Raw genomic sequence first — 12,651 nt, 5'->3', positions numbered from 1 at the left:
TGGAATAGCAGTTATCAGAAGCAGCCCCCTGGGTTCTCTAGACAGGCCTCCAGCACTCGGTGGAGGAGACAGAGGTCAATAGGGAGAAAATTACAGAGCATCCTCAGAAGTCAGAGCCCCACAATTCACAGCCCAGAAAAGGTAGTTATTAGAGAGCAGGGAAGTAACTTCGGGTTCCAAGGTAACATGGTATGTTAAGAAGAAATAAAACCCTGAAAACATTTCCACTGGGGTTCGTTCAGTCCTTACTCAAAGACCCAGCAGCTGCAGGTCTTAGAAGAGATGACCTCTCTTGTTTGGAAAAAGTGCTCGATAGACCCAGGTTCTTATTGATGAAGGAGGGGAGCTTAAAGCTATATTTATCTTGAGCATGTTACTAGCTATGTTATGATAGCTTTATTATTACCCTCGGAGCCAATCATTTATTTGTCTATCCTGTGAATATTTATTGGATATCTGTATTAACCAGGTCCATACTTGGTATATAATTGGTCATTGGTAATGTTAGAATTTCTAAGATTACCAAAGAGGCATTAAAGAGTTAATTCTATGTTATTTAATAACTTTGAAATAAGAACTGTAAGAGCCTCTATCTGGTCTCCTCAATCTTTTCAGCATGGATAGTCTCTCCTAACAGGGCACGGTGTTATGGACCTGCAATCTAAATCTAACCTCTTTTTAAAGTTAGTTGTACACACGTATACACACATACACACAAGTACAATCTGCTCAGTTTGTATACTCTTTGTGGTTCTTGTTTGTACCTTCTGATCACTGCTCTCTACTGATTTTGGAGTATCTATTTCCCCTCCCTTCCTACAATACACTCACATAAGGATACACAGAAATAAACATGCACACAAACATGCTTCCATGCCAATTCTCCCCCACACACACACACACACACTCCAAGTGAGCTCTTAATCACACAGTCCTATTATTTTAGGCAAGTTTAGGACAGAACAAGACATAAATACAGTCTAAGTTCTTTATTCCTTTGGGGACTAGGGAGGGAGGGAGGGGGAAAGAGATCTAGAGGCTGCTAAGCAATGGCTAAGCAATCAGACTTTTTCCTTGCTGCTTGAAAATCAGAAGAAAAACATTTTTGTTGTTGTTGTTGTACTGGGGCTTACTAAAACTTGTACAAGGCAGCCAAATCTCGAGGTTGACACCTCTGTCAGTCTTAAGAAGAAGTTAGCTCAGGAAAAAGGAGACTATGAAAAGGTAAGAGGGTTGCCAGGTGGTGGTGGCGCACGCCTTTAATCTCAGCACTTGGGAGGCAGAGGCAGGTGGATCTCTGTGAGTTGGAGACCAGCCTGGTCTACAAGAGCTAGTTCCAGGACAGCCTCCAAAGCCACAGGAAACCCTGTCTCAAAAATAAAAAATAAAAAAATAAAGAAAAACAGAAAAGGTAAGAGGGAAGAGAGCAGAGCCTAGATGAGCAGGGGCCCATCACAATTGTCAGCACAGATGAGACAGAAAGACACAGGTCAGGCAGAAACAGGCTGCTCTTCCCTCTGAAGGTTGCTAAGCTTGGCTCAGGTCCTGGAACACAGTAGGAACACGTATGTCTGGGTCCCACTGCTGCTCTTCCTTCGGGAATTAATATGGGTGCTTCCTGCCTGAGCCACTCTTAATGTTAGGGTACTGTAACCCTTGGGGGAGACACATAGTGTCTGAATGCTGGACTCTATCCAGTAAACCTTATAAGGGACTAAGGAAGCAGCTCCATGATTAAACTTGCACTTGTCAAGCACACACAAGATCCCAGGTTCTAGCCCTAGCACTACACACAGAGTTTTATGGAGTACTGGGGGACTTCCTAATGTATTTCTTTGCATCTCTTCCACACCAATAATGTCACTGGGACACATAGTATGTACCTCAGAAAATCATTAATTCAACAAATACTGATAAACCAATATCACTGCTAGGTACTTTAGGTGTACTGTCTAGGTATATTGTGGGTGTGAGAGCACGTGTAAGTGCATGTGTGGATTAGATATAGATATACAGATATAGATATAGATATAGACATAGACATAGACATAGACATAGACATAGACATAGACATAGACATAGACATAGACATAGACATAGACATAGTGCTCCTGTGTGTGGAAACCAGAAGTCAATCTTGGGTACCAGTCCCCAGGAGTTGTCCATTTCATCTGTGTTTTGTGTTATGTTGCTATTTTGTTGTTTGAAACCAAGTCTCTCACTAGGACTTTAGGCTCATCAAGTAAGCTACAGTGGCTACATCGAACAGTAAGGATCTACATGTCTCCACCTCCTCAGTGCTGAGATTTCAAGTGTGCACCACCACACCCAGATTTTTATGTGAAAGCTGGGGAATGAATTCAGGTCCCTAGGCTTGGGCTTCCCAGCACTTTACTAACTGAATAATCCCAAAAGCCCCCATTATCTATTTTTATCCTTTCACACGCACAAAAAAAAATTTTCCCACTGGTACTGTTATACCCATATTACATATGAACAAATTGAGGATTCAAAGAAGCCCACCATGATCCCATAGTTATACAAGTTCTAAGATGGTTGGAAGCAGGACTTACATCCAGGCCCACTTCACTTCAAATATAGAGTATTTTATAACCAAAGACTTGCATGCAGTGACATTCTAAGATATGAATCATTATGTTTCCCTGAATAAGGGACAATTATCTTGCATTGAACTCTGGGGACCACACTCAATTAGAGAAGTTGAGAGTAACAAGACCCAGTGCTTTAGCTTGCTAATGGGGTTTTGTTGGGGAAAGTGCTATTTGCTATGCTCTGGGCCCAGACAGTGCTGAGGATGAAACTAGATGAAGAGTCAGGGGTCACTGGCAGAAGAAGATTAAAAGCAGAAGCCGACTCCACGCTCTTATGAAGAAAATATCACACTCAGAGATGAAGCAGTGCCTTTCATGGGAGCATCACTGCTGTCTCCCGAGCCTTCCAACATAAAACTCACTCATTGCAAAGCCATGACTCCAACCAATTTCCTGTATGAGATCACACACAGAGGAACTAATTTGAGATTACATGCCTGCTGCCCTTTCCTATGAAGAGTCTCTTCTAGATTCTAATTAAACTTTTTCTTCTATGACAAATGCCAAGATGTCAAAAGGATTCATTTTAGGACAGAGAAGTGCTAGGAACTTGGGGGTACAATTTCTTTGTGCCTGGGTGAGCTTTGTTGTTGGTGTTGGATGCCATCGATCTACTGAAAAGGTCATGGGATTTGGAATCTTTTGAATTACAGTGAACCAAATTCTCAAGGGTGAATTATCCATGCCCACTCAACTGTCCGAGAATCCCTACCACTACCCGGGGATGGCTATGTAAGGGCTGCTGTGATGGTAGACAGAGCAAGTCAAGTCTATTCCCAACCCTAGGAATAAGGATCAAAAGCCAACTTCCTGCTCCTTGCTGCCAACTTGATTAGGAACCAAGAGACACTAATTCAAATGTGAGATACTCAGGAAGAAAAATGGCTCTTATTGAACACCTATTATGGGCAAGAGATTTTGAGAGGTGCTGTGGTTTGAATATGTAATGTCTCCCCAAAGGCTCATGTGTTAGAGTGCTTGGTCCCAGCTAGCAGTGCTGTGTGGGATGGCTGTAGAACAGAGGTGGAGCATTGTAGGAAAAATGGTTGGGGCACGGGGTGGGCCTTGAGGTTTTATTTTATAGCCTCACTATTTCCTGTTTATTCTGTCTTTGCTCACTGATAATGCATCATAAGCAGCTGGCATCCTGAACCTTCCCCACCTGGCATGCATTCCCCACCATGATGGAAGGCATCCTCCCAAACTGTAAGCTAGGAAAAAACCATTTCTTCCTTCATTTGCTTGTTGTTAGGTATTTTAATCACAGCAATGAGAAAATTAACTTAAAACAAGGGTTCTCATAGACTCTTCCAACCTTCTCAATACCTAAAATCAAGCACTGTTACCAGGATTAGTTCAAAGTTCTGTTTGCTTAGGATTAAACCACAATGAGATAGTTAGGCCCAGAACCCAAATCTACAAGAGTTTTCAGTATTTCCACTTAACAGAATTCTGAGTCCCAGTTTCCTCTCCTTGAAAATATAGTTGTTAATTCCCATGCTACCACATTTCCAGAGTGGGGAGGATGGAATTCAAAGACAGTGTGTCTAATGTACTTTGATCCCGTAAGTATGCTGCAAGCAGAGGACATGGTGGGCACGATTGTTGGTCCTCGTTCCCCATGCCATCGGGAGATACCTTTGGTTTCTAACTAATGTCTCTTTAATTAAGCTCTGGCTACTTGCTGTCTATGGGAGCCTACCATAAGTCAGAAGATGAAAGCTTTCATCTTCATGTTCAAGCTAAGTTCATGCTCAAGCACCCATGACTAACAAAAGACAAAGCAAAATACTAAGTCATGGCTGCCTGTAACCAAAGCCCAGGCACTTTGCATGCTTATCTTTATACTTGATTTCCTACCAAAGAGGCTTGACCAACCATCTCCAGTTATACTTTCTAAAGGGTGAATGAATGAACCAATAATTTCTTCTTTAAACCCAGAGCCTTGTGGGTGCTATGCAAGTGCTTTTTCACATCTGTAGTTCAGAACAAGATATTTCTGAGTGGGCTCATTGGTCTTTCTTCCAGCTCTTTCTTCAAGTACTTTCTCTTGCTCCCAAACTATTTTTAATTACATAACTCTGACTCCCAGTAAGTTTAGATATACCTGCTACCAAAATAAACACAATTATGACAACATTAGTGACGTTAGCAAATTACATTCTAAATAGCATTATTAAGCTAGTTACAATTTACTTCACTTTTATTTTAGTGAAACTATTTCCACTTGCATGAATCCTACTCTACATAAAATATTACTACTAATTTTAATTTCTCAGTCTTATTTATCTACCACTGTAATTTTTTTTCAGTTACTGCTTCTGTTATTGGGGGCTATACTTTAATGGCCATTGCTGTTTTTTTTTATAACAGTGAGAAAATGAGGAGGAAGAGAGAAATATGTGTGATATATATATATATATATATATATATATATATATAGAGAGAGAGAGAGAGAGAGAGAGATGGGAGGGAAGGAGAAAGGAACTGCCTAGTGTCCCTGTTAAATTGAGATAAAAAAAAGTCTCTAAGGGACAAGCTGGCTCCCTATAAACAATGAGTTTAAACAATGGTGTTAAGCATGTGATGGAGGTTAAATCTTAATGTCTTCCATAGGCTCATGTGTTTCAATATGTGGTCTCCAGCTGGTGGGGATATGTGGGGAAGTTGTGGAACCTTTGGGGTCTACACATGGCTGGTGGAGGTGGTTAACTGTGGGTAGGTTTTTCACGGCTATAAGCTAACCTCATTTCTAAGCTGTCCAATTCCTGATCCACATTATGTGAGCCAGCAGCAGTTGCAAGCTTCCACCACCTCTCCAGCCAGCATGCTTTCCCTGCCATCCCTGCCATCCCTGCCATGATGGACTGGTTTTCCAATCTCTGAGCCCAAACAAACTTTTCTTCCTTTACATTGTTTTTGTCAGGCATTGGTCACAGAGATGAGAAAAGACATATGCCAATTTTGTGTTCCTACCTATTCAAGTTTCTGGGAGGCAGGGATGTCTAACTAGGTATGATGGGACACATATAGACTTTGGAAGGCTGGAGCAGAAGGATTGCAAGTTCCAGGCCAGCCTGGGATGCTTAGTTGAGACCTTGTCTCAAGACAGAACAAAACAAAATGACCAAAGAATTTCCACTGTTATTGGATAAACAGGTGCCATCACTATCCCTAGCTCTCAATAGCAAGGATATAGGTAATGAGCAAACACAAATTTCAGTAGATGAGAATGACCCCTGAGCTAGCAGCAGTGTCAGTTCATTACCAAAGGAGACTTAATTGTGACTCAGCACAGAGTCACCGTTTTCATATCAAACCCTGTTTATCTTCCCTCAAAACAGAGTGATTCAGAACACTCTAGCCGAATTTCCATGTCAGAGCACCTTCTGAGTTGGGCACTTAGAGTTCTCTAAGCATAATTTCTCAGTTTTATGAATAGCTGTGTCATTGAACCTCACAGACTCCATTTGCTTACTTGAACAAACTCAGAGCATGTCATTGGCTGTATTTCATCCCATCAACCTCATTAGTGACAGTTTCATGCTATACTGATTTAGGGCACCTTGTCTTCAAGTTGTCAATGTTTGCAAAGTGGCCAGTTAATCAAAGGAAGCAAAGGAAAGAACTCCACTATCTTGAGTGGATCCAAGGTTTAATCAGCATGAGTGTTCTTTATCAACAGTCCCAGGAACGTTATCCTCAAGGTATCACATACCGCAGAAGCACAGAGGAAACAGAAGTGACACAAATACAAATGGCCATCTGGGGCCAGACAGTATACAATTTTGAGTCTTACTCAGTTCCATCTCAAATGGATAAAAAAAAAAATTCATGGTGCATTCTCTGTGTTACCCACCACTGGACCTGCCTGCCCCGCCCCCCTCTCACTCTTGTTCTTTATCATTGTGATTTTCTCTTCTCTTGCTCCCAAATCTGAAGAATCCAGGAGCAATATGGGCTTGGAGTTTTTATATCTCTTCCACTTGGAGGTCTGAAGTCCTGACATGTCTTCCTTCAAACAGAATCAGTGACATTGACTTGTTGACATATACATACATACATACATACATACATACATACATACATATATATATGCACTCAAATTCTGGCTCATAACAACTATTCAGTGAGTGCATATTGTTCCTGTCTCTTATATACCCTTTGACATATTAGAATTCTACTTATCTGCTGACTTGCTTCTGGTGTGGCCTGCCCTCAGCCCATTTTTAGAACAGCCAATGGGGCTATGACTAGCCAGAACTATTTTTCATCCAATTGGTCTCCTTCCAGCAGTTTCATATGGCCTCTTGCTGTAAATCACTCTGGGAAAATAAACGTCCCCAATCCATTAGTGACTTTCCGCCACAAGCCAATTTGAGTCACAAACTAGACAAGGCTTGTTAATGGCCACTTAAATACATTCCTACAGCCCAACCTGGAGACCTTCAACCAGACTCAGACCTTACCAGCTCCTTTTCAAAAGACATGATGGTAACAAGGCCACAGGTCATCAGACCCTTATCAGTTAGGAGAACCACACACCCTGGTTTGTCAAGGATGCCTCTAATTTGCCCCTGCTATCCCAGTGTAATTATCAATCATTTCACTTTCCAAACCATTCTAGATTGACTGATAAGACTCTGTAAGGTAGTGATGTGATGGCACCCAAAAATAATAGCTTAGACAGTAAGTCATTTATTAACCATTAATTGTATATAAAGGTCTTGAGTATTTTACCTCATTTCAACTTCAGTACAGTACTAATAAAGGAGGCATCACAATTATCCCATTTTTACAAACCAGTCCTCTGTTTAGGTTTAGGGTAGCTAATCAGCAATGCCAACCAAAGAGTGAGATTGGACTTCATCTCGATCCTGCCTGGGCATGTTGGCTACTCATAATTTTCTGGAAGACTATCCTCCATTGTATGAGAACCTCTGCTTAAGACTGCCCATGCTCCCATTAGCAAAAGGTTACCCCATTTCTTGCTCTGCAGAGCGACACAAAGGTGATCATACCCCTGTTTGGCTCTCTCTGCCCTGGCCTACTTGCATTGCTCTCTTACCCTGAAAGGTCTTCCTAAGTAAACTGCTTGCAAAAGGCTCTCTGTACTGGTCTCTGATCCCTGGTATCCAGTTGACAAGGAAAGAGCTGAGCTAGAACTCAAGTTTGGTCCTCTTGAACCACTACAAGGGTCCTCCTACTGTCTGTGTTTTGCAGATGAACCCCAGGAAGCTTGGAGAAAGTGAGATAAGCTCACCAAGGTCACACAGAAGGAAGAGTAGAAGTTCAAACAAATACCCAGGTCCACCTTTCTTTAAAACACACACTCTCTCTCTGTCTCTCTCTGTCTCTCTCTGTCTCTCTCTGTCTCTGTCTCTGTCTCTGTCTCTCTCCCTCTCTCTCTCTCTCTCTCTCTCTCTCTCTCTCTCTCTCTCTCTCTCTCTCTCCCATGCACTCATACACATACTCATTTGCTGCTTGAGCATTTAAACCTACTGTTACATAGCCCACTCAATGAAGAATTTGTGAAACAGGTCTCCCATCAGCTGACAATTTTTAAGAGGGCAAAACCCTCTGTCCTTCCAACCAAGTAGCAAAAAGCAGTGGCTCTTTCTAAACTGCACTTGACCACATCTTTAATTTCCAGAAAAAACAAGCATATTACTCTGGGAATCTCAAAAAATTGTCACCTTAGCCACACATAAGAACAATAATATACCCATATTTTATTAAAGACACAAAGGGCACAACTGTAGATATCATGGTCTAGAGAGGCAAATCACATTTGTGGTATTTCTGAGGGTCACAAAATGGAACAAAATGGAAAGAGTAGAAGCCCTGGGGACACACAAATATGCATCCTAACTACTGTTTGTGTGATACTTTTGACAAATCACCCAGTGTCCCCAATACCCAAATTGTTCTATAAGAAAAATACCTGCCCAACCAATCAGTGACTTGGAGGGTAAATGAGATGAAATATGCCTTTCTTCCTGCTTCTTATCCACGTTTATAATTATAGACTCACAAACTTGAGACCTTGTCCCAGGTCTGAGTAATACTAACTCAGATGTGCTATGCTTTGTTTCCAAGCAAAAAGAATATCCTATTTGACGATAAAAGGTTTCCATTAAAAACAGAAAGCAGATAAAAGGGGGACCTTCAGCCACAAGGCCTCAGTTGATTCATAAAAACATGGAATGAGTCATGTTGCTCTCAAGGCAGAAACTTATAATCAATGGGCCTCTTTGGTCAGCCAATCCCAGCCCAGCAGAAGATGACAGGCCCAGCAGGCCATCTCCACAAGCTATTCCAATGCAGCCTTGCAAACTGATTAATTCTGCTTCTCACTTGGTGAAAGGAAAAAAATCAATCTGGAGCTCTTTGCCATACTATATTCCTAGTACAAACCGGGTCTCTGTGGTTTTCTGAATAAGCAGGGCTACTGTGTGTGCATGTGTGTGTACATGGGTGCAAACATGCATGTGTGCATGCATGTGTGTATATGTGCATACACATGTGTGTACATATATGTCTGTGTGTACATAAGTATGTGACTCCATTAAAGAGTGGGTTTGTATGTCAGTCTCTGAAAATCACCTCTTTGCTTTCATCTTGAGATTATTTCAAAACATCCCTGCTCCTACTGGCATTTCCTTACAGTTAGCACAAGGCTACTGAATGCAGAAGCTGGAGAACACAGACTTACTCATACTGCAGCTACAGCTCTTTTCTTGAAATTGTAACACTAACAGTTATTCCCTGAATATATCCTTGAATCCTAGGCCTCAATCTTCAGTGTGAATGAAAGTTCCTAAAACACACACACACACACACACACACACACACACACGTGTATAAAAGTGTGTACATAGGTGCATAATATGTTTGATGAGGTTGTTAAAGAAGGGGAGTTATTCATACATTATACTAGGTAGATGGTCTTTCATCAACAAGTAAAGAAAAACGATGACCCCACAACCCTCTTCCAATCTACACCCTCCATCCATTCATCCATCACCACTTACTTAGAATATGTACTGCGCCAGTTATGCTGGGTGCTGGTGATTTATTAGTGAAAGGGGCAGGTAAAATCTCTGTCTGCTGGGATCAATCACCTTGGCTTCCCAAGAGTTAATGAAAAGAATCCCCAGGTTGGCTGAAAGCTTCTCTTATCCTGAATTCCTCCCCTCACCTGAGAAACCTCCAAGCAGTGTTTAAAGTCAAGCAGGACCAGTTTCATATATGAAGAGTTAACCATGGATCATTGCTCACTGCTCCCACCAGCTGCCTCCTAATCTGGCAATAAAACCCGCCTGCTGTCAAGATGGTGAAGGGGCCAAAGGGAACTCTGCATTTTTCTTGCCTTTAGATCAGGTTGCAGATACTGGCTTTCTTTCTCCATCTGCCCCAGGGATGTTTGAGTCAGCTGCTATTTCTATGGAGTAGGGACACCAGAGGCTTAGGAAATCCAACCAACTGCCCTTGTAAGATTCGTGGTTACTATAGAATGCTGAGTCCAGGGAGCAGCTCCTGTCAGTCCCCACTGCACTTGACTTCAGGGGCATGGCGGTGTAATGCCCCCAAGCAGAGAACAGCTTTCACACTTACTACTAGGAATCTCAGCTGGTCTAGACTCCATCTCCCCAGGAGGAATGGGAACAGAGGGTCTCTTAGAGTGTGGGCTCTTTCTGAGAGCCATGCAAGAGTTCCTAAAGAACACCATCTGGTTTTCCCAGCCACCAGGAAAAGCAGGAGACGCAGGGGTGGGGAGTAAGGCTGCATCCCTCACCTTTCACCTAGCTTAGAGGCTGGGGATTTAACCCTCTTGAGTCTCAGTTTCTTTCCTCATGGGGGGTGGGGGTGGAGAAAGAGATGTACAAGAGTTGGGGGGTGGGGGCAACCAGCCCTGCACCGTTTCCTCAGCCCCATCTGGATACTCAGAGGTGAAAAAAGAGATCAAGTGTCAAGTTCCAGCCAGGTCACTCACTGGCAGTGAGTGAGTGATCTTGGCAGATCACTCATTTCCTCTGAGCCTCCGTTTTCTCACCTCTAAGCCTAGGCACCTGACTCAGGAAGTATTAAACAGGATCGCATATGTAAAACTCAAAAAAAAAAAAAAAAAAAACGGCACCGGGAACAATACATATAAGGCGATCGCTATTTTTTAAACCACGTAAAAGACCAATTCCCACCCTTACATCCCTCCCAGTGTTGCAGCTGAGTTGTCCTACAAGAGGGGCACACGCAATCTTTCAGACTTCAAGTCCTGGGAGCCACTCTCCTTCCTGTCACCCTACATCTGATGTGCGGGAAAGGGCCACCTCTGAGATCCTCCTCAGGCTCCACAGGCTTGGGCTGGGAGTGGGGGAGCTCAGAGAGCTAAGTGTGGATGTAGAGAGGGCGCCCGCTGCCTGTGGGTACTGGGTACCTGGGCAGCATCTCCAGCCTAGGCTCTCTCCCACCCACTCCCGGAGCGCCCAGCGCGCAAAAGAGAGAAAAACCAGAAAGTCGTGGATACTGGACCAGGCTTTGACGCGGATCTTGAGCTCGCCGTCCTGTGGCTCCGGCATGGCCTTTCTGGAGAGCTTCAGCTTGTTGAGCCCACCGAAGCCGGCCAGCACCACCGCGCGCATCTCCTGGGCATCCCCGAGGCGGTGGGAGCCGTCGCCGCCCTCAGCAGGCTCCTTGCTTGTCTCCTTCTCGATCATCTGCTCTGTCTCCTCCGCCTTCTCTACGCCTTCCTTGGCCATGGCGCGCAAGGGGTCGCGGGGCGCACAGGCTGCGGCTGTGAGGGGGGTCGGGGCTTCTCTCCCGCGGGTTCCTCCTGTTGAATGTGGGATGCTCTTCAGTGCAATGGCTGCAACCTCTGCGAGCGGAGCCGCGGTCCACCGCCTCCACCGTAATACTCAGAGGAGCCGCGCCCTCACTCCCCCCACCCCCCCCTACCTCACTCCCCGCCCTCACATTTCCTTCTGCTCCAAACCAAACCTCAAGTCCAGCTTTTGTGCAGCTCCCAAATCAGGCTCTTTGTTGCAAGCTTAAAAACGGACTCTTGAATAAAACACACCAGGAGCTGCCGCCTGGACACCCCAACCCTTAGCGTAGGCTCAATACTATGGTATATACGGCACAGACTCTGGCGCCTTGAAATGGACAGAGATGAATGTCAGGGCCTGGAGGATGCTGCCGGGAGACAAGGTTGCCTCCTCTCCCGCGGGTAGGCAGGGGTGGGCTGAATAGCCGGGAAATTGGGCTGTTTACCATCAGCTGGTTCTGAATGGAACCGCAGGGAGGTGCGGGAAGTTAGAGAGCCATCCCAGTCAGGGCTCTGAAGAGCCAGGTCCAGCCTTTTCCCTCTGGACCCAGTGCTTGTCATGTGGGATGCTCTTCCTGGACTTCTCCTGAAGCTTCCTTATGTCAGTTAGTTCTTGGGAACTATGCTTTCTTTTGAGCAAAGACGATCCAGAAGAATTCGGTCCCAGAACAGGTCTAGTTCCTGCTAGGATCTCCAGAAGAACAAGAACCTCCTGAACAACAACAACAAAACAACAACAACAAAACAACAACAACAACACACACACACACACACACACCACACACAAAAAAAATACAGATCCAATTCAATCATGTCTATCACATAATAAACTCTAGCTATTAAACAAAGGTCATCTGTGCTGTTTTAAACGATTTCTATAGGACTTGCCCTGTGCAGTTTAAAGGAGGAGATACAATTTCTCATCAGGTTTATGTCTCCGTTCAGGTAAACCCTACCTTTGAGATCTCAGGTGACATTACTCTTCCTGAGTCCCAACACCCACCCATACCTACTGTCCTAGTTAGGATTACCATTGCTGTGATGAAACACCATGACCAAAGCAACTTGTGAGAAAAGAGTTTATTTCAGCTTACACATCCTGGTAACAATCCATCTCTAAGGAAAGTCAGGACAGGAACTCAAACAGGGCAGGAACCTGGAGGCAGAGCTGCTGCTGAAGCCTTGGAGGACTATTGCTTACTGGCTCGCTTCTCT

General features: G+C 44.0%; 1 protein-coding gene across 1 annotated transcript in view; it reads right to left on the bottom strand.

Annotated features, from left to right (window-relative positions):
* Positions 1-11,371, bottom strand: part of Vat1l (vesicle amine transport 1 like) — a 165,373-nt gene extending 154,002 nt beyond the window's left edge. Inside the window, exon 1 of the mRNA XM_027406076.2 lies at positions 11,145-11,371. Coding sequence (XP_027261877.1) covers positions 11,145-11,371 — 227 coding nt within the window. The remainder of the gene's footprint in view (positions 1-11,144) is intronic.
* Positions 11,372-12,651: the final 1,280 nt, after the last annotated feature.

Source organism: Cricetulus griseus, chromosome 3 (genome assembly GCF_003668045.3).
Source record: "Cricetulus griseus strain 17A/GY chromosome 3, alternate assembly CriGri-PICRH-1.0, whole genome shotgun sequence".
NCBI classification, from domain to species: domain Eukaryota; kingdom Metazoa; phylum Chordata; class Mammalia; order Rodentia; family Cricetidae; genus Cricetulus; species Cricetulus griseus.
This window is presented reverse-complemented; position numbering and strand designations above follow the sequence as displayed.